A 22,903-nucleotide genomic window follows, 5' to 3' on the forward strand; every position below is an offset into this window, starting at 1 on the left:
GGAAAAAAACACAAAAAGAGATTTAGGTCTCATATAATGATTCGATACATGTACATATATTTGTTTGAATTAGTTGGCATTGATTTGATTATAATATAACATAATGGTATTAGGCATTTTTTGTATTAATGGTTGGTTTGTTATTGTTATTTGTGATCTTTTATTTAAGTTAATTTTGATATCTTCAAACTGATGACACCACTTAAATCATGTATTCCATGATAAAAATACGTAAATGACTGAAATACCTTCATCTTCAACATCCTGCCAAGACCATCGTCTTCAACATGTTGGGTAATTTTTTATTTTTATTATTTATCTTTGTCTTGTACCGCAACATTCTCTCTCCTTTAACGTTCAAATCTCAAGAACAGGATAATGCTATCGAAGAGATTTACAACGATGTGATTTTCAGAAGAATAATCAATGGATATTTGCAAGAGGTTGAATATGAGACCATTTTGGTCATTTTCGTTTGTCTCTCATAAAAAGACCTCAGTCAAGGGGTATGCCATCAGATGAGATTTTTGTAAAACAATAACACTGAAGTGACCTCAGGTTGGAACCTCATATTTCACTTCTTGACGTGAAAGTTTATGAGAACCATAGATGACTTTCATCAAGATACGAATGAAAAAGCAACTATGATTCCTATCCTCTTTCACGTCAAGAAGTGTGATATGAGGTTTCAACTTAAGGTCACTCCAGCACGACTCTTTGTAAAATGGAATAGGTTTTCTATACCTCTAAACTATAAATGGTAGGCCCACTCCCACCAATCCCCTTTACATGTAATTAATATGAATAATGATGAATGCACGCGATTTTCGTAGGCGGTTGGTTATGTGTAAACAGCATGGAACCATAGATCATTTTCACGTTCCATTCCCTTTCCTTGTCAGCCGAGTACCTGACTGCATACCAAAACCGCGTGCATTCATTATGACTCAAATAATATGTCATTCCGAGATAAGATTTTTGGGCATTTTTAGGCCCTTTCCCAGCCAAGATTTAATGGATTTTATTTGAATTTTTTTTACCCCATTCCTACCTTTGCAGGCTTAAATCAAGGCCTTATCCCTTACTTTTTTAGGTGGGCCGGATTGTACATTTTAGACATTTACCCACCCCTTGGAGTATTTTTGGCCCAACCTTACCTTTGGGGGCTTAAATCAAGCCCGTAACCCTTATTTTTTGGGCTAGAATAAGCTGGATTAGGGAACTAATGGGCCCAATTGATAGGATTTCATGCAGGGCATGATGAAAATTGCTCTAATCTAATATCTGAAAATTACAATGCTGTTGACTTTTTCTTGTGGGCCGCCAAAGAATGGCCCCTGCCTTGAGGGTAATTTTGTAAATTGGAGATACCATTCAATACACGCGCACTCATGTGATTGGTGAATCTCGGATTTTATCAGCAATTTTTTTTCTCCCTAGAAGTGGGTCGCTCCTCAATATGCAGGTGGTATGTTTCTATCTCTCTCTCTCTCTCTCTCTCTGTCTTTCGGGAGGAGAGGGGGGGGGGCTCTTTTTTTGATGAAAGAATGTAATTTGTAACACAGAGTCTTCTCTGTATGGTAGAATTGGTGTGGATTTGTAGACGTACCTCAATCTTGAAAGAGATATATTTATCTTTTTTCGATGAAAGAATGTAATTTGTAACAGAGAGTCTTCTCTGTATAGTGGAATTGGTGTGGATCCGTGGACGTATCTCAATCCTGAAAGCATCACATAAATCTTTTTTGGATGAAAGAATGTAATTTGTAACACAGAGTCTTCTCTGTATGGTAGAATTGGTGTGGATTTGTGGACGTACCTCAATCTTGAAAGAGATATATTTCTCTTTTTTCGATGAAAGAATGTAATTTGTAACAGAGAGTCTTCTCTGTATAGTGGAATTGGTGTGGATCGCATCACATAAATCTTTTTGTTTTCTTTGTATGATTGCGTCTTTGTTTATTTCCTTAATAATATTCTTGAATCGATTTCTTTACAACGTATATCATGGAGTTCAGTTTTGAATTAGGTGCATGTTTCAAAATTTTGGAAAATATATTTTTAAATTGATATTGGTGAATATTTAAGATGGGTCCTATGTTTTCAAACTGATGATGTGCCCCCATTTGACCTTGGTTGTCTCTTACAAACTAAAGAAAATAACCCAAATGCCCTCCTCATCGTCATTGTATCCAAAGAAGTTGAAGATGACTGTTTCTCGAAAGAAAAATAAAAGATTAGAATTAAAATTCAAGGTTTTTCAGATTGTTTTTGTCAATATAAAGAGGCAGTTCCTTCGATTCTTTGAATTGGGTTGGCCCTAGGGTTGTCAATGGTTCAGATCCAAAATCCGACCCATTAACATTAAATATGGATCGAAGACTTGAGTTATGATAATGATCCGATTCCAAATGGTTCCAAACCTATGAGATTGGTTCTGGATCAACAATCTGATAGAGGACCGAATCGATAAAATGTGAGAAAGTGTATCCATTTTGTTTAATATATGAAATTTACTTAGATTTTGTATATCAATTCCGGTTTGAGCAATTGGATCTTAATATAAAATCCGATCCAACTAGAGTCCGATCCAATGCTTATGAGAGGTGGGCCAGAGAAATTACAGAGGGAACTTGCTTTGGGTCTTCCAATAAACAACTCCCTTTATGTTTGGTCTGGTCCCACATGTTATTACCCTTTTGATACTAAATTAGGCTCAATAAATAGAAACCATTTTTTACTTTTTATGGTAAGAACGTTTCATACAAGGAATCTTGACCGTCAACAAAGCATGGGCCCACTGAAGATGAGTATCTGAAAAGCACCGTGTTACCTACGTTGCAGCTTTGATCCAGCTGTCCCATGTGTTGTTCCAGGTTGGAACTTTTGGAGTCCCCCTAGTTTTTCCAATAGAGTCAGGCTAGCCTGACTGACTTACTAAGATTTCAAAATTTTCACAGGTCTTTGGGGCCCACATGGATTATTAAATGGGCTCTCTAGATTTCATGGAAAAACTCAGATTAAAAAAAAAAATAAGAAAAAAGTTTGATCCAAGTTGTTGAGAATAGACGGTGACCAAACTTCCAAATTTAAAATGAAAATGAAAATTAAACGGTGAAAAGTATTACATCGTTATGAAATATATAATTTTTCACCGTTGAATTTTAAATACTTATAGATCTTTGCTCTTCAAGATGCAAATATTTATAATGTTGGTTTACAATCATTTATGTAATCCATTAATCACGGAATGGATTGTTTCGAGCTTGTAAGCCAATCTACTAGTAAGTCGACTTGATTGCAAAATTACAATTACATTATCTAATAGCCCATCAAAGTCTCTCTCCAAAGCCCCCCTTACTACCTAAATGTGTAACTTTCTCCATCATGACATTTAAAAGGGAAGCGGATCATCTGTTTTTCTTATAATTCTGTCATTCTGTGAAAATTGAAATTTTTGACAAACCAAAGTCTCACGAATTTTAGTAATTGAATTTTGATAGTCCAAGGCCGTTGAAATTGTTAATGTTTCTCAAATTCGACAATTTCAGCTTGTTCAAAAAAAACAAAAAAAAAAAAATCAATGCCTTAATCCGTCAAATATGGGTATTTTTCACGTTGTGTCTATAGTGACATTTGACGATTGAGTGAAGGCCACGCCACAACTCCACAAATTCATGTTCTTTAGAAAATAGAAGTTTAGGGACAGTCTATTTTTGAAGTTTCCATTAGACTTAAAAAATTATCTTAATTTTTTTTTTTCTTTCAAAATCTCATCCACATCATGATAGTTACAAGACTTTTGTGTTAGATTTTCTTTTCAACATGTAAATAGAAAATCGCTATGGCTTAAAAGTCACTCCAGGGAAAACATACTACAAAGGATCCGCTCCCATTCAAAAGTGGTAAATCCCCTCTATTAAACTTGTCATGTGTCGTCAATGAGAAGCAAGAAGAAGAAACAGTTGAAACAGTTTGACAATAGTCACAGTTATGTAATCTTAGCCAAATCCAATCTGTTAGAGTTTGTTATAACTGTAAAGTCAGTTGGTTATTTTGTTATGAGAGTTGTTGTAACAGTTGGCTAATTGGTTGTAAGGTTACTGTTATATATATAAATACAAGTTCTTCTCTATCTCTGGTTAAGAGATTAGAGCTTTAGAAAACACATTCTTAGTTTTCTATCTTGGTATCAGAGCTCAACAATGGCATCAATTCCTGCTGTTCAAATGCTTAATCATACCTTACCAGTGAAGCTCGATCGATCGAACTATGTGCTGTGGAGATCACAGATTGACAATGTTATCTTTGCCAATGGTTTTGAAGACTTTATCGAAGGAACCTCAATTTGTCCAGAAAAGAAATTGAATTCTGGAGAGATCAACCCTGCCTTTATTGCTTGGAGGAGACAAGATCGCACCATCCTTAGCTGGATTTATTCTTCTCTAACACCAGGTATCATGGCTCAGATCATTGGCCACACTTCTTCTCATTCTGCCTGGGTAGCTTTAGAGAAGATTTTCTCCTCTTCTTCAAGAGCACGAATTATGCAACTTAGGCTTGAATTACAAACCACGAAGAAGGGATCTATGTCTATGATAGACTATATCATGCAAATTAAAGGAGCTGCAGATAGCTTAGCAGCAATTGGTGAACCTGTATCTGATCAAGATCAGATTATGAATCTCCTAGGAGGTCTTGGAGCAGACTATAATGCTGTTGTTACTGCCCTCAATACAAGAGATGACATGATCTCTCTTGAAGCAGTCCATAGCATGCTGCTATCCTTTGAAAATCGCCTCGAGCAACAAAGCACAATTGAAAATGTTTCTGGAATGACTGCTAGTTTTGCATCCTCTTGTAATAACAGAGGAGGTGGAAAATTCCAGAAGAGTTACTATGGTGGCCGTAGTCAAGGAACTACTCAAGGCACTAACACCAGTTCCTATTACAATAAAGGTTGAGGCCGAGGAAGCAAAAATGGACCAAATGGAAGAGGAAATTCCAGCTCGAATGATCGACCTCAGTGCCAATTATGTGGTAAATTTGGTCATACTGTTCATATATGTTATCATAGATTTGATATTTCATTTCAAGGAGGACAGACCAACAATCCTCCATTCCCTGGAAGTCAAAGTACTATTCCTGCCATGGTTGCTTCAACTAATACTCCTCCAGAAGAAAGCTGGTTTTTGGACTCAGGTGCTAGCCATCATCTCACTCAAAATGCTGCTAGTCTTAACAATGTCACCAACTATATAGGAGCAGATCGCGTGACCATTGGAAATGGTAAGAGACTATCTATTTCGAGTTTTGGTTCTAAAGAATTAGTCACTAATTCTCATTCTTTTCAGCTTAGAAAGGTTTTTCATGTTCTTTTCATCTCAGCGAATCTGATAAGTGTGGCTAAGTTTTGTTCAGATAATAATGCTTTGATTGAGTTTTATCCTCATTCGTTCTTTGTGAAGGTTCAATTTACGAAGAAGGTTCTTGCTCAAGGCACGCTTGAAAATGGTCTCTACCGGTTCCCTACTTTTAGTTCAAAGACAGCATATGTTGCTGTTAATAATTGTCAAGAACAGATATCTGATCTTTCTTCTTCTATTAGAAATAATCAGCTTTGGCATCAAAGATTAGGCCATGCTCATTCTGATATTGTAACCAGAATCATGAATGATTGTAACATTTCTTGTTCTAATGATAAGACACAAATTTGTTCATCCTGTCAATTAGCAAAAAGTCACAGATTACCATTGCAATTATCTTCTTCTCGGGCTTCTAAGCCTCTAGAGTTGATATACACTGATATATGGGGACCAGCTCCTATTAAGTCTACCTTTGGGAATAAATATTTCATTCTCTTTGTTGATGATTATTCAAGATATACATGGTTCTATCCTTTACAAACAAAGGATCAAGCTCTGCCTATTTTCAAGCAATTTAAGGTGCAGGTGGAAAATCAATTTGAAACAAAGATTAAATGTCTTCAATTTGATAATGGGGGAGAGTTTCGTGCTTTTCTTTCTTTCCTTAGAACTGTTGGTATTCAACACAGGTTCTCATGTCCTTATACTTTAGCACAGAATGGTAGAGTTGAGCGCAAACATCGACATGTTGTAGAGACTGGATTAGCTCTACTTGCTCATGCTTTCATGCCCTTAAAGTATTGGCAATATGCCTTTCAAACAAACCAAGTCTCTTTGCATATTTGGTTGTTTATGCTACCCTTTTATTCGTCATTACAACAATCACAAACTTCAGTATAGATCAGTTCAATGCCTCTTCCTTGGTTATAGTCCAATTCACAAAGGGTATTTGTGTCTTGATTACACATCTGGCAGAGTCTATATTACTCCTCATGTCGTTTTTGATGAAACTGTGTACCCTTTAAAATCCTCATCCGTAACTGCTAAACAGACTGAAGTCGAGTCTCAAAATTATCCTCCAGCTATTATATCTTTTCCATCCCAGACTTGCCATGCTACGCATTCAGTTACAAACATTACTCAGGCCCCAACCAATGATCCTTCACCCTCTATAGATGATTCTGCAACATCAGTTCCCACTCTTGTTTCACCATCTCAACCTCCTGTTCCTGCACCATCTCCAGTTTCAAGAATGACAACTAGGGCCATGAGAGGTATAACAAAGAAGAAGACGATTCTTGATCTAACAACAGTCAAGACCACATAACCTTCTACTTTGAAACAAGCACTCACGGATCCCAAATGGATTGCAGCAATGCAAGATGAGTTAACTGATCTTCACAAAAACAATACCTGGAACCTAGTTGATCTCCCTTTTGGTTCTACTGTCATAGGTTGTAAATGGGTTTATAAACTTAAGTATAAACCTGATGGAAGTATAGAGCGCTACAAAGCTAGATTAGTAGCAAAGGGGTTTAACCAAACACATGGGATTGACTACTTTGAAACATTTAGCCCTGTTGTCAAACCAGCCACCATTCGTATTGTTCTAACAGTAGCTCTCAGTTATAATTGGACAATAAGGCAACTAGATGTTCACAATGCCTTCTTGAATGGAGAACTTGAGGAACAAGTCTTCATGGCCCAACCACCAGGTTTCACAAATTCTCAACATCCAACCAAAGTATGCAGACTAAACAAAGCTTTGTATGGCCTAAAACAAGCACCAAGGGCTTGGTTCACAAAATTAAGCTCCGCTCTCTTACAATGGGGATTTAACTCTTCTCGAACAGATAGCTCAATGTTCACTCACTTTGGTAAAAATTCTACTCTTGTTGTTCTAGTTTATGTGGACGATATAATCATAACTGGCAGCTCATCCACTATGGTTTACAACCTGATAGAAAAGCTCAATTCATCCTTTGCCTTGAGAGACTTGGGGAATCTGTCCTATTTTCTCGGAGTAGAGGTCTCTTATGATAAAGGATTAATGCACCTCAGTCAAACTAAGTATGTCTCTGATCTACTTCATAGAATTGATCTGTTTGACACAAAACCAGCCAAGACACCAGGAGCAATTGGGAAACCCTTGTCCAAATTTGATGGAGAGTTGATGGAGGATGTTACAATGTATCGAAGTATAGTAGGTGCCTTGCAATATGTAACAATGACGCGTCCTGACATTGCCTTTGCTGTCAACAAAGCCTGCCAGTTTATGCAGCAGCCCACAACAGCATTTTGGCTTGCTGTCAAAAGAATTCTTCGGTATTTGCGCAGTACACTGACTGATGGTTTACTCATACAGCCATCCTCATGTCTCTCTATTGAAGCATACTCAGATGCGGACTGGGGAGCACAACCTGATGATAGACGCAGCTCTAGTGGTTACCTTGTCTATCTTGGACAGAACTTAATTTCTTGGTCAGCTACTAAACAGCGACTTGTTTCTCGAAGTAGTGCCGAATCTGAGTACAGAGGGCTGGCCATTGCTACTTCAGAACTAGTGTGGATTCAGGCATTGTTAAGAGAGTTGTGTGTCCAAGTTGCACAAATTCCACTCCTATGGTATGACAACGTAAGTGCTTATCATATGGCCAAAAATCCAGTTTTCCATGCCAGAACAAAACACATTGAAATTGATCTTCATTTCATTCGTGATCAAGTTCTAAGGCAACAAGTACTCCTTCAGTTTGTTCCAAGTGAAGCTCAACCAGCAGACCTGCTCACTAAACATCTCACAAGCTCAAGGTTCCAGTCCTTAAAGTCACAACTTTGCATCTTTCCTAGACCCTTTCGCTTGAGGGGGGATGAGAAGCAAGAAGAAGAAACAGTTTGACAATAGTCACAGTTATGTAATCTTAGCCAAATCCATCTGTTAGAGTTTGTTATAACTGTAAAGTCAGTTGGTTATTTTGTTATGAGAGGTTTTGTGTAACAGTTGGCTAATTGGTTGTAAGGTTACTGTTATATATATAACTACAAGTTCTTCTCTATCTCTGGTTAAGATATTATAGCTTTAGAAAACACATTCTTAGTTTTCTATCTGTCAACCATCGTTGCCACGTGTATGGTATAGATTTCAAAATTTTATGAATCACGCGGATATGTTATGCAAATATTCAAATTAGAACTTTCTAACCATATGTCACAAACCAACATATTGAAAGTTATGCCATTCGTATTACAAGATTTGTATTTTATAACAATAACAAATATTTAATACACATAGGGTTGTTTGACTCTCAACTCAACCAATTGCACGTAAGACTTTTGAGAGAGTGATGTGTGTGATTGTGGGATTAGTCTCACACGATGGGTGGAGATATCCACGATAAACTTTATATATATGACTCATGAAAAAAAACACATGATCTCATCTCTTTAAACACAAAATCCAATGGTTGAGATTTATCTTCAGGATAAGTATCTTCGAGATTTATATTATCAAGATACTTATAAATCTCAACCATTGAATTTTATATTTAAAGGGTTGGGATCATGTGTTTTTTTTATTAGTCATTCTTATGAGTCATATATATATATATATATTACAACAACGAGTAAATCTATGATCAATTATAGCTTGGAATATTACAATAAAAGAAAGAAAATTTTATTATTTTATTTTTAAAGATAATTCTTTGAAGGAAAAAAAATATAAATTACATATTTCGAAAGCAACTTCCATGTCGATTCCATCCAACCAGTAGAATTTGTCTTACAAAGTTGCTGTAGATAAGACAAGGTGTTGACTTGTCTTTATCATTGGTGGAACAAGTCACCATAGCATCATTTGAACAGTTTACAATTCACCTAAAAATATGACACGTGGATTTTCTTGTTGGCCATGTCATACCCCCCAAAATTTCATTAAAGAAGTCTTGGCAAAATACAAATTACACAATTTCCTCTCAATTCTAAGCTAACAGTCTATTAAGATGGAAAATTGAATTGGACAACAAAATACGACACACATCATGTTGGAGTTGTACATGTGATTTGGAATCTTGATCTATTCCAATCTGAATTATGATAAGGATAAGGATATGATTGATGACTAATCAGATTTATTATGGATCAACCTTTTCTTGACCCATTAAAATTTGAAAAATTATGCAAATTATATTATATAGTTAGTTTAAATGCATGAAATTTATTTATGTTTGCATGTGAAGTCGTATTCAATTATTGTCGACTTTGATTTGGATCCTAATATTAAGGTAGCACAAAGTTTGATGCATCAAGTTGATTACAAGTCTGATTTGACGTGTAGCATTGTGTGTACATGACAAAGTCGAGGTTCGGGAATAATTCAATAAGATAAATCTTCAGAAGGAAAAAAAGGGAAGGGGGAGGGAGGGAGGGGGGGGGGGGGGAGCAAAGTCGAGAAAACATTGGATAAACTTAAAAGTAAAAATAATTGTTTTAAGTAATATATATATATATGGGGGGGGGGGGGGGGGGAGTATATATATATATATATATATATATATATATATATATATATGGGGGGGGGGGGAGCAAGTCGAGAAAACATTGGATAAACTTAAAAGTAAAAAATAATTGTTTTAAGTAATATATATATAAAATGAAAAAATCAATATTTAAAAAAATGCTTAAAACAAAAAATCATAAATTTTTTAGAGTGGTCCATAAAGAGTGATTTGAACTCAAGATCTCCATCTCTTGTAAGATTGTTTTAACTATCTCACCAACTCTTGGAGGTTGAATGTTCATTTGAAAACGGTGGGAATGTCAAAAATTATGTTTTAATTAATTGGATTAGACCTCTTAAACTATGCCACGTGGATGGAATTAGTAAAACATCAACATTTCAATATATTTGCATCAAATACAAATGTGTACTCAATCTAACCTAACCTGTGTGAGACTATCTCCTCATAAGGGCCGCATTATTATTATTTTATAGGGAACTTCCTAAGTCCCAACATCTAGAAAAGTTGGGCTTCCAACTCTAACCTTAGATTTCGTCATGATAGTGTTAATATACAATTCACCGTACCAAAAAATTGTCCATCTGATCTCATATCCACCGCTAATTGATCAATCACAATTATCTTGCTTGTAAAAGAAATCTGCCAATAGTCTTTGTTTTGACCATTGGTGGTGATACTCAGTCAGATATAACAAAGATAATATTTAACATGGCTTCGATTATTTTAGGGCACGTGGCAATTATCGTGCTTGAGTCTTGATTCATAATAAGGTAGCTCGCGAAGATTCGTATAAAATCTCATTAATTAAGTTTCCCATTAGTATTATTGTGCAGCACGTGAGACGACCACGTGAGACGACCACATGGCTATAGGTGGGCGAAGTTAGGAGACTTTCCAAACATTAAAGGGAAATATCAAGTGTTGGTGGTATCTCTCTCCCAGCGTTTCTTCTCATCCAATGCATAGTCCCATCAATCCCACGACCTACTCACCAACAACATGGGTCCAAGAACAACATAAAAGAAATAAATAAAGATGTAAAAAATCACAAAAAAAAAAAAAAAAAAAATAAAATAAAATTAAAAATTAACGTGATTTCCTCAATATTTAGGTACGTCCATAGAATTATTTTGCACAAAAAAATTAAATTTGAGATTTTGTATAATCTTAGATTGATTAATTACGTCCAGGACATTATGTGTATTGAGAACTTTCTTAACATAGGTATTTTTTGTAATTTGGAGATGTCCTCAATACATACAACGTTTTGGGTCAATTTGAATTATGTGAAATTCTAAATTAATTTTTTGTTTGTGTGAAAAATTCCTCCATCTATGAAGATAAAATTCTTTGTTAACGATTACACACTGAATGAAGATAAATGTATATACAATGTAATTAGGTTTTTATGTATCATTATTGAAAATATGCTTACAAAATTTGGTAATTTTGTTTGTCTAATACCATTAGGCTATAGGGAAGAATCACATTCATGAGTAAGGTTGGGTACTGGTTACACCTCTTGTCTGATCTAGCTTTATATATATATTTCTGATGTCAGACTCTTCGATAAATTTCAATCAAATTAAGGTGCTCCGGTGACTCTATAAAAAAAACTCTTTGATGCTTAAGTCAGTCCTCAATCCCACAAAGTAATAGTGTGAGGTTTAGAAATTGCGTATCTTTGCCCTTATCTGAAGGGATATTTATAGATCTCTACTTTCCCTGTAAATCCGAAACTGTTATAGCCTATCTCTCTGTAAATCCGAAATCCTTGCCAATCAAGGAAATGAATCGATCAACAATTCTCTTTCTTAAATTAGAGTAATATTTTTTTATCTAAATCTGATGCCAACCTCTCTTTCTTATTTGAGCCCCTGACCTCCTCACGCACCAAGTATGAACAAACAGTGAACCTGTCCACTATATTGTTCCAACACCTCGGAAGCCTAGGCCGCACCCACCCTTGGTGAACATAAACAGAGAGAAGAGCTGTCCACTCAATTGTTCCAACACCTCGGAGGTCCAACCTCCCTTGTAGTATACATACAAAGTGAGCTTGTCCACTTAGTTGTTCCAACACTTCAAAGGTCTTGTACGTTATTGGGAGTTTCTTTCCCTCCTAATTGCTTTATGCTTTTTCCTACTATGACAAGTATATCCAAAAATTTATTTTATATCATTATAATAATTATATTTGGATTTTGTTAATATTTTCCCTAAGGCACACATTAAAGTGCATTAAATGAACCTTGAAAATTGAATTTTGATCGAAAATGCCTAAAAAAAAATACCCCAAATGCTTCCCAAGAGTATTTGTTGAACTTTAATGTGTGCCCTTAGGACACCCTTAACAAGACCCATTATATTTACATATGAACTCGTATATAAGAATGTGAGTCATATTGGGCTATTATAGACATGTCTCTATGTAGCCCCACCTAGCTCGATGAGTAAGTTTCAAATTAGGATTTTGAGGTTCGATTAGCATCAACTTGTTTAAGACTCAATCTAAGCACGACTTATCCCAATAATAGCTCTATTCTCAAGTTAAGTCGATCGATCTTCTAAATTAAATCAAGATGACAAGTTAATAAAAAAAATAAAAAAAAAATGACAAGTTCAAAATTATGGGTCAAACACGTGGCAGAATTTGACACGACCAAACATGATGGAATGAGTATTAAGAGTATCACTTGATTTTTCCTCAAACATAAATACCCTACGTAAAACAATTGACATTCTAGTGGCTTATCTCACTTCCACCTCTTATAGTAATAATTTGTTGAAAAGTCTTCCGCCGGCACCCTTAAATTCGAACCGTATCGAACTCGTCACACTTTTAAAAAACGCGTTGTAGAAATCAACTTATCGTTTACGCTGCGTAAGTAACTTCAATGCTCCAGTGTGTGTCAGCTCATATATATGAGATTCATGCGATACATCCACTTCAAACTATATCGGTAACTTTTCGGTATTTTTTTTTTCTAATAAATTATTTTATAATAAAATATTTAGTCCACAAAAAAAACCCGATAAACGCGTTTTCAACTCTTCTAAGTCTAAGAAAGCTTGCAGAGATCACAAAAGAAAACTTCTTCTTTTGATTTATCTATCTTTCTATCACGCATTCGACCTGTAAATTAATACACAATCAATTCTTTTGAGGGATTTGAGATTTGAATCAGTTTCTGACTTTCGATTGTATAAGGAAGAACGATCTACTGGAGAAATTAACGGTTTCGTTTACTCGAAAATGGACGAACTTTCGCGATTCAATCGATTGAGAATTCAATTAGCTTTGTTGCTAGTTGTGTGTTTGTTGTATCAGAATTTGATTTTTGTTTATAGCCTATCTCTCTGTAAATCCGAAATCCTTGCCAATCAAGGAAATGAATCGATCAACAATTCTTTCTTAAATTAGAGTAATATTTTTTTATCTAAATCTGATGCCAACCTCTCTTTCTTATTTGAGCCCCTGACCTCCTCACGCACCAAGTATGAACAAACAGTGAACCTGTCCACTATATTGTTCCAACACCTCGGAAGCCTAGGCCGCACCCCACCTTGGTGAACATAAACAGAGAGAAGAGCTGTCCACTCAATTGTTCCAACACCTCGGAGGTCCAACCTCCCTTGTAGTATACATACAAAGTGAGCTTGTCCACTTAGTTGTTCCAACACTTCAAAGGTCTTGTACGTTATTGGGAGTTTCTTTCCCTCCTAATTGCTTTATGCTTTTTCCTACTATGACAAGTATATCCAAAAATTTATTTTATATCATTATAATAATTATATTTGGATTTTGTTAATATTTTCCCTAAGGGCACACATTAAAGTGCATTAAATGAACCTTGAAAATTGAATTTTGATCGAAAATGCCTAAAAAAAAATACCCCCAAATGCTTCCCAAAGAGTATTTGTTGAACTTTAACGTGTGCCCTTAGGACACCCTTAACAAGACCCATTATATTTACATATGAACTCGTATATAAGAATGTGAGTCATATTGGGCTATTATAGACATGTCTCTATGTAGCCCCACCTAGCTCGATGAGTAAGTTTCAAATTAGGATTTTGAGGTTCGATTAGCATCAACTTGTTTAAGACTCAATCTAAGCACGACTTATCCCAATAATAGCTCTATTCTCAAGTTAAGTCGATCGATCTTCTAAATTAAATCAAGATGACAAGTTAATAAAAAAAAATAAAAAAAAATGACAAGTTCAAAATTATGGGTCAAACACGTGGCAGAATTTGACACGACCAAACATGATGGAATGAGTATTTAAGAGTATCACTTGATTTTTCCTCAAACATAAATACCCTACGTAAAACAATTGACATTCTAGTGGCTTATCTCACTTCCACCTCTTATAGTAATAATTTGTTGAAAAGTCTTCCGCCGGCACCCTTAAATTCGAACCGTATCGAACTCGTCACACTTTTAAAAAACGCGTTGTAGAAATCAAACTTATCGTTTACGCTGCGTAAGTAACTTCAATGCTCCAGTGTGTGTCAGCTCATATATATGAGATTCATGCGATACATCCACTTCAAACTATATCGGTAACTTTTCGGTATTTTTTTTTTCTAATAAATTATTTTATAATAAAATATTTAGTCCACAAAAAAAACCCGATAAACGCGTTTTCAACTCTTCTAAGTCTAAGAAAGCTTGCAGAGATCACAAAAGAAAACTTCTTCTTTTGATTTATCTATCTTTCTATCACGCATTCGACCTGTAAATTAATACACAATCAATTCTTTTGAGGGATTTGAGATTTGAATCAGTTTCTGACTTTCGATTGTATAAGGAAGAACGATCTACTGGAGAAATTAACGGTTTCGTTTACTCGAAAATGGACGAACTTTCGCGATTCAATCGATTGAGAATTCAATTAGCTTTGTTGCTAGTTGTGTGTTTGTTGTATCAGAATTTGATTTTTTGTTGGTCTCTCAACGCTGAAGGTAAGTGATTTGCAGCAACTCTGTAAATTTTTATTTTTTTGTAAGTTAGACGTTTTTGATTGTAAGTTAGTTGTTCTTGATTGCATGCAGGTTCGGCACTGTTGAGATTTCGAGAGAGAGTTGTGAGGGATCCGTACGGAGCTTTGTCGAATTGGAACAGTAATGATGTAGATGAGGATCCGTGTTCGTGGTTTGGAGTTGAGTGCTCCGATAGAAAAGTTGTGATTTTGTGAGTGACTTTCGGATCTTATTTTAATTCTTTACTGATTCAAGATCTTATTTTACTTGTTAGAATTTTTTTTTGTGGTTTATGGTGCTCGGATGTTGTTTGTTATTTTGTGCGAATGGAATTTGGTTTTCTTGCTCTGTATCTTAATCTTAATTTGTCAGAAAATTGTTCAAATTCGCTAACTGACACGGTTTGCAGTAAATAAGACGAATTGGATTCTCATTCATATTCGTAATTCTCATAGAAAAAAGATCCTTAAATTATCTTACTTAGTTATGTTTATAAACATTTATGATTGAGGCAAAGATTTTATTTCATGGACTTAAAAGTTCAATCTGCATGAAAAAATAGATGAATACTTGAAGTTTAATTTGCAAATTTTGACACCTTGATAAAAGGCCGTGGAAGCACAAAATTATAGTTTTCTAAAAATAAGCACAAACTCATGTTCGGCATGGGTGTTGATGGCTTGAGCCTTTATCAGACCAAACCTTACTCCTCCAAATTTATAATGCCCTAACCATTAATTGATATCCAGGATTTAATAGTGATTGACCTCTATTAAATTCTAAAACATGGCCATGCCGACCAACCCTTTTGATCTCTCCAAGAATTTTTATTAACCCAATTCATAGGAAGATTCAATTTTGCCACAATCAAGCATCAAAACCATTTTTTTTTTTTGAATTTTTTGAATTTTTTATTCCTGAAAAGTAGGAAACATAATTATGAATTATGCATCATAGTTCATGATACTTGCTGTCACATAGAATTTTCCTGTAATTACCACGTCAGTTCCATGGGCTTGGCATGCTTTTCAGTGAATGTCATTGTGTGTGGCATGCCTTCACCATTGATCACTAACTCTTGCTTGCCTAGTGAAAAAAGAAAAAAAAAAGGGAAAACCTTTTGAAAGATTAGGGCAATTATCTGTAATATGCAACATTTATTGGATGGATACATGAATGTAGCCATGTTGAAAGTAATGCTGCTAACTTGCCACTAAATTATGAGATGGCATTTTTCTAATGGTTGCTTAAACACGATATTTTCTTTAATTCTTCGTTTGATGAGTTTTGATCTATTCTGAAGTCAGGTTTATTGTCCTTGCAGGAACTTGAAAGATCTTTGTCTTGGAGGAACACTGGCTCCTGAACTTGGTAACCTTGTTCACATTAAGTCCATGTAAGCACTTATGATCCTTGTACTAGTCTTTGAAAGTTTATACATCCTTGGATTTAGTATCTTGTGTTCCTTTGAAGATGCTTCAAGTCAAGTTTCCCATCACAGACATCCAGGTTTAATGAGTCATAATTTAGGTCTTGGCTGGACATGTAATCTCAAAAATATCATTTTGGTAACCAATCAAGAAAGATAAAGACAGGCCCAGATGGTATACCTGTAAAAATTTGGAAATACGTGTGAAAAATTGGATTGTCCTGTTTAACTAAACTGTTTATAAGATTTTGGGTATTAAGAAAATGCCAGATGATTGGAGGAGAAGTTCTATCGGACTTTTTTGGTTTTTTTTTTTAGTTTTTTAATTGGCCTGTTTTTAATGAGATCAGTAACTCAGTGAAAAGAAAAGAAAAGAAGAATGTGATTTTGTAGTAGACACATTGGTTTATTTATTTATTAAATTATTTTTTGCTTCTCTTCTCTTTTAGGTGTTATTTTAACACTGGTGCTTCCATGCAGTATTCTACGCAATAACTCCTTTTCTGGAATCATACCTAACGAGATTGAACGACTGAAAGAGCTAGAGGTGTTGGATCTAGGATACAATAATTTCAGCGGACCACTTCCATCTGACATTGGCAGTAATCTGTCCTTGGCAATACTGTGAGCATATATGCATATAAATTTTTTTAGGTTCCTTAAGTTCTCTTGCTTTTAATGCTTTAACTAATAACTTGTCTTCTGATTTTACTTGCAGTCTACTTGACAACAACAGATTCCTAGGTAGCATGTCTCCTGAACTTCATGAGCTTTGTATGCTTTCTGAACTTCAAGTAGATGAGAACCAGTTATCAAGTGCTGCAAAATGGATATCGTGCGACAGAATATCCAGTTCATGGTAAGATTATAGTCGAGCACAATCAATGTGACGGTTTTTTTTCCCAAACAATGTGATGGCTTTCTTTTATGAAGAAATCTAGTTTTACCCCATTAAGTACTATATACGGTATCATTCAATAAGTTTCACCTGGGACATATGTATGGAATTGGATGATAGGAGGCTTTATTTGCATTCTTCAGCCTCTCCAAAATATTATTCATTCATGGAAATTTATATAGAATTATTGACATAAGGTAGTGAAATATTATTCTCCAAGTTGAATTCATGACAAGTGATCTCACATTTTTTAGGAATATTGGCCAAGGTGGAGATGTAGCTTACCGGCGACTGCTTCAGGAGCCAGGTGCCAGTAGTCCTCCCAAACCCAAAGACAACACCAAAACTAATAAAAACAAAACAAAAAAGAAGAATAATTCTGATTCATCACCAACACCATCACCATTACCCTCGCCGTTTCATTCACCATCACTTTCTCCTACCAATAGCTTTCCTCCAACTTCACCTGTGCCAACCCCCAACCCGGTTTCCCCTGCTCCACCAGTGGACCCTCCCATTGTCAGTACTACACCACCACCCATCCATTCTCCCTCAGCGAGCCCCTCATATTTAGAACAATCAAGTTCGCAAAAGAAACATCATGCTAAGTGGCTAATTTTGGCTGGAGGAATAGGGGCTTCTGTTCTTGTTTTCATTTTGTTTGCTGGCTTCTTCATCTGTCGAAGCACTAAAGTAGTCGTTGTCAAACCATGGGCCACAGGATTAAGTGGGCAACTGCGGAAAGCGTTTGTTACAGGTTATTCTTCTTTCTCATTTGGAAATATCTTCCTTCTTATTTATATTCTATGAATATTTTCCATAGCGTTCAGTCAGAGGCAAGGACAATTTACCAACACTTCTATATATTGGATGGTTGTGATCATCTGATTTGGTCAACTATTTTTATTTAGAGTCTGACTAGCCTTAGTAAGATTTCAACTCTTACTAAGGGTCGTAGTGGACAAAATTCTATGAACTTTGTAGAAAATAATTTAAAAAATATGTTAATTTTCACTATTGAATTTTAATTTTAAATTTGGGAGATTCGTGGAAGTTCGGTAGCTGTCCATTTTCAAAACCTTGGATCAAGCCCAAACAAAATTGTTTTTTTGAATTTTAATTTTTTTTTGTCTGAGGTTTTCCATGAAATCTAGAGATCTGTGGTTTTGGATTGCCAATGTGGTAATCCATTTGAGCTCAAGGACCCTTAGTGAGAGTTAAAATCTTACTAAGGAAAGTGTTTTTCTTTTACTTACAATATCTCCTTGACGGAAGTCATCTAATAAAGGGTTCTAACCCCCCTTCTCCATGTCTTATAATCCAGTCGCCTATCCTTGAAGCATGTTCATCAAGTTACTATTGCAAATTTTTTTCTCTGTATCCATAATTCAGATATTTCATTTCAGGTGTACCAAAGCTCAAACGATCAGAACTTGAAACTGCTTGTGAAGACTTCAGTAATGTAATTGGTTCTTCATCGAATGGCACAATGTACAAAGGAACACTGTCAACTGGAGTTGAAATTGCTGTGACGTCTACTTTAGTGACATCTGCCAAAGATTGGTCAAAGCAATTAGAAGCGGAGTTCAGGACCAAGGTGCCTTACGAACAAAATTCACAACTTTATGTTACCACCTTCAGTATCTGTCGTTTGATTCATTTCCTAACCTTTGCGTTTCATTATGGTTTCAGATAGACACATTGTCAAAAGTTAACCACAAAAATTTTGTGAGCCTTCTTGGGTTTTGTGAAGAAGAGGAACCTTTCACTAGGATGATGGTTTTTGAGTACGCTCCAAATGGAACTCTCTTTGAGCATCTGCACAGTGAGTATCCCATCATGGTAGCTTAGAAAATTGTTCCTTTTATTTCCTTATTAGAAAATTTCTACTGCATTAAAGTTTTGAAAATGGTAGAAATTTCATTTTGAGAAAAAAAGTTCAAGGGAAAACAAAAAAAATTCCAAGCTTCCATTCAGGACCTTAGTGCAGAAGTTTTCCCCATACTTTGATTTGTAATTTTTTGGTTGGTTGATATGAAAATCTTGGATAGACTTAAAAATCTGGTTTCTTCTCACCTTAATATTTCATGATTTTTTTTCCTTTGAAGATGTCATCATCAGTTATTCCTTATCCCAAAACATTGAGGTCAACAGCATGAATTCTCTTTATTTTTCCATGCAACTCTATCTAAAGCAGTATCATATGTATAAAGGTTTCAAAACTCAATTTTGAGTTCTAGATTGACCTGTCCAAATGTATTTGGCCTTTTCTTCCTAAGTTGCTAGTTGACCTCTGTTATAGGGGAAAGCCTTGTATGTTCATGGTTTTAAATCTCATCCGAGACCAAGACAACTAGCCAATATGTCTCGGTATTGTCCACAAACAAGAAGGATAGACAAGTCAAACGTATCAGACGAGATTTAAAACCACAGTTCATTATTTCTCATTGTTGAACAAGACAACTCGGTCTCGTTCACGGACGAGACGAGATGTCAAAACGAGTTTTAAAACCATGTATATGTTTCGTATAAAGATGAGAGAAGTAGTAGTTATTTTATCTGACTATTGCATTGTGTCGACATATAATCAACTTGTCATGCAGACAAGAAGTTCATTGATATAGTCCTAACGTTACAATCATGGTTAACAATCACTAATATCAAATTGTGGTGGGTGCTGCAGTAAAAGAAGCGGAGCACTTGGACTGGGGCACACGGTTGCGGATCGCAATGGGAATGTCATACTGTCTTGACCATATGCATCAATTGACACCACCCATACTTGTTAAAAACTTGCAATCTACTACCGTATATCTGACTGAAGACTATGCAGCAAAGTTCTCAGATTTCGCTTTCTGGAATGGCAGTGCAGTGGCCAATATGGGATCAGCTGGACTAGAACTGTTATATACACCATCATCAGATCTAGAGGGAAATGTTTATAGCTTCGGGTTAATATTGCTGGAGATGATAACGGGTAGGCTTCCGTACTCCTCAGACAACGACCCACTTGTGGATTGGGCATCGGACTATTTGATAAGAAAGAAACCTCTTTGTGACATGGTCGATCCAACGCTGAAATCTTTCCAAGAGGACACGCTCGAGAAACTATGTGAGGTGATATTGTCTTGCGTCGATCCTAACCCACAGCAGAGGCCAACAATGAGAGAGGTTACAATACGATTAAGAGAGATAACTGCAATGGCACCGGATGAAGCAACCCCGAGACTTTCTCCTCTGTGGTGGGCAGAGCTTGAGATCCTTTCGGCCGAAACAAGCTAAGAGCCGAACGTGAGAAGCTGAACCCGTACTTTTGGAAGTTAAATATTCATTTTTTTCTTCTTCTAATTGAATGGGCACAACAGCATTTATGTGTTTGTAAGATACCTCTGGTTTCTTTTGTTGAGTAATTGAATGGTACTTTGTATATAACTGAGACAGAGAAAAGTAGTGTTGTTTTATTGTTTGTTTGCTCTGTTTTTTCTTTGAAAAAGATGAATGTGAAAATGCATTAAATCAATATACTTGTGAAACTCAAGAAAGTTTCATTTTTCTGTTCTATCTTTCAATTGGTTTCTTGACATTCATGTCATGACATGGATTGTTTCTCGAATAAATTGATCTCAATAAAATGTTTTATTTAATTCATTTTTTTTTTTTCCAATACTACAGTACCAAGTTGAAATCAGTACCATCTTCTAAAGAACTACATGTACTAGGGGCCGAGATTTTTTAGGGTTTCAACATCTTGGGCTATAGAGTTTGAAATCCTAATTTAGTTAACTATAATAACTATAAATTAATCACATAAATTTTTGACTAAAATTCTATTAGATTATAATATTATATAAGTTCTCATTCCATTTATTCTTTTTAAATATTCAGTCCCTCCATTATACAACATCCCGCAAAACTCTCATGGAATGAAATATTAATTTTTAAACCCTTTTGACATATGGAAAATATTTTATTATAATTTTCTGATGATACTATTAAAACTGCAAATATTTTTGACAGAAATTTTTGAAAAATACCACCATATATATCTCATAAAATTATAGAGTCGTGATAATTGAATCGCTAGATAGCATACTCAATCGACTCCCTGATGTGACAAGTTTGGGAACCATAGATCTGTATGCCTTTGGATACACGATTGCACTTCCCCATAAAAAAAAGTGTATCCCAAGACGTAAAGATCTATGATACCCGAACTTGTCCACGTCAGGGAGTCAATTGAGTGTGTGACTTGGCGAGTCGTATTATCGAAACTCAAAATTATATCATTATGCATGAAAAACAAATATCCTAAAATACAAAGAAAATAAATAATTTCATTATATATGGAAAATGACTTTGCATGGACACATATTCAACAACATAACGACTTCACTAACCATTCCTAATCTAACCCATATCTTCCTCCCCTAGTTTAGATTGGTATGGTTTAGAGAAACTTAATATACAATCAACCATGTTTAGCACCACCTCTAGAAGACCCTTCTAATGAAGCACCTCGAAATCGTTTGGCATTTCCTTTAAGTTTCACAATGGGAGAACCTCGCCGAATGGGTTTTTTTTCCAATCCACATGGCGTGTGCTTCACACGCCATGGAAATAGAAGCCCAATCCCACAAGCCTTCGAATAGGATCGCCTCACCACCCGAGGAACACAATCAACTGATAGTTCCATATCCATCGATTCCCTTGCACAATCTTCAGGAGGAAGAATTGTTTTGTTTAAATTCCTAGAAATAGTGGGAACATAGGAAGCAGCCAAGGCATTTGCATCGGGGAGGAAACGATGTATAATGAAATTTGGTGATACATCACGTAATTCACTCGTGCTATCTACAATGTCAAATGACTCTGATAGGGAGAACATATCTACCGCATCGGAGAAGACATCATCATTATCACCATCACCATCATCACCATGACAACCATCGACATTGTTGTTCTTGTCGATGTGATCATCATAATATCCACAATCAACGTCAATTTTTTCTTTGGGGGGATGCCAAAGACAAGGTGGAGGCTTCGGCGTTGGTGGATAATCAACATCGAAGATTCTTCTCGCCATGCCTTTAGGTGTGCCCGGAACTTGTTCCCATGAAAATGGAACTCTTTTACTTGTATCATTCATAGAGCCATACCGATACGTATCAGAATTTTGCACACATTGGGTACCACCGACACGCTTCGTTGATAGGATTGGTGCATTCAAGTTCAATTTTCTAAGGCATCTCTCACTCAAATCATCTTCTTCCATGAATATTAAGGGATGAGAGCTTCAATGTTGATGAGTTAAAAACTCTTGCTATATTTAAGAGAAAATGGAAGTAGAGGGAAAAAAAACTACACATAAACTACAGTACAAGTTTGAGAGGACCAAAACAATTTTCTTTTTCTTTTTAAAAATTAGTTGAAAGAATTATTAAAAGGCAGTTGAAACTTGGGTGTCTCGTGGATGTATTTAAGATTGATTTGGAAAAGCTTACCGGTGAAGATATCTAGTTGGAAAGTTACTTAGTAAAAATATGATATCAGACCGTTCAAGTAGTGGGACCACCTCTTGATGAGGGGTCGTGGTCCCAAAAATCAGACTGATCATGAGAGGAGCTCGTGATAAAGAAGGAATTCTTGAGTTATTTTGTCTCAATTTTTTTTTTTATAGAGATAAATTCAATTAAATATGGACCCT

General features: G+C 35.6%; 2 protein-coding genes across 2 annotated transcripts; one reads left to right on the top strand and one right to left on the bottom strand.

The window, feature by feature from the left end:
* The first annotated feature begins 14,465 nt into the window (after positions 1–14,465).
* On the top strand, positions 14,466–20,758 carry LOC147385029 (inactive receptor-like serine/threonine-protein kinase At2g40270). Its single transcript, XM_086425673.1, has 9 exons — positions 14,466–14,854; positions 14,945–15,083; positions 16,197–16,268; positions 16,782–16,925; positions 17,020–17,160; positions 17,454–17,956; positions 18,606–18,796; positions 18,892–19,024; positions 19,883–20,758. The coding sequence occupies exons 1-9, from the start codon at positions 14,746–14,748 to the stop codon at positions 20,479–20,481; spliced, it is 2,031 nt and encodes a 676-aa protein (XP_086281799.1). The 5' UTR covers positions 14,466–14,745; the 3' UTR covers positions 20,482–20,758.
* A 783-nt stretch (positions 20,759–21,541) lies between these two features.
* LOC147385030 (uncharacterized) lies at positions 21,542–22,563 on the bottom strand. The gene has a single exon (XM_086426498.1). It carries the CDS (start codon positions 22,469–22,471, stop codon positions 21,668–21,670), a length of 804 nt encoding a protein of 267 aa, XP_086282624.1. The 5' UTR covers positions 22,472–22,563; the 3' UTR covers positions 21,542–21,667.
* Between the last annotated feature and the right edge of the window lie 340 nt (positions 22,564–22,903).

This window comes from Akebia trifoliata, chromosome 15 (assembly GCF_017979445.1).
Source record: "Akebia trifoliata isolate Shusen 1 chromosome 15, ASM1797944v1, whole genome shotgun sequence".
NCBI lineage: Eukaryota > Viridiplantae > Streptophyta > Magnoliopsida > Ranunculales > Lardizabalaceae > Akebia > Akebia trifoliata.

Coding starts and splice junctions, on each gene's coding strand:
- LOC147385029 (XM_086425673.1), top strand. CDS start 14,746: ATGGACGAACTTTCGCGATTCAATCGATTGAGAATTCAATTAGCTTTG. Junction 17,161..17,453: donor GACAGAATATCCAGTTCATG/GTAAGATTATAG, acceptor CACATTTTTTAG/GAATATTGGCCAAGGTGGAG. Junction 18,797..18,891: donor AAGCGGAGTTCAGGACCAAG/GTGCCTTACGAA, acceptor TTATGGTTTCAG/ATAGACACATTGTCAAAAGT.
- LOC147385030 (XM_086426498.1), bottom strand. CDS start 22,471: ATGGAAGAAGATGATTTGAGTGAGAGATGCCTTAGAAAATTGAACTTG.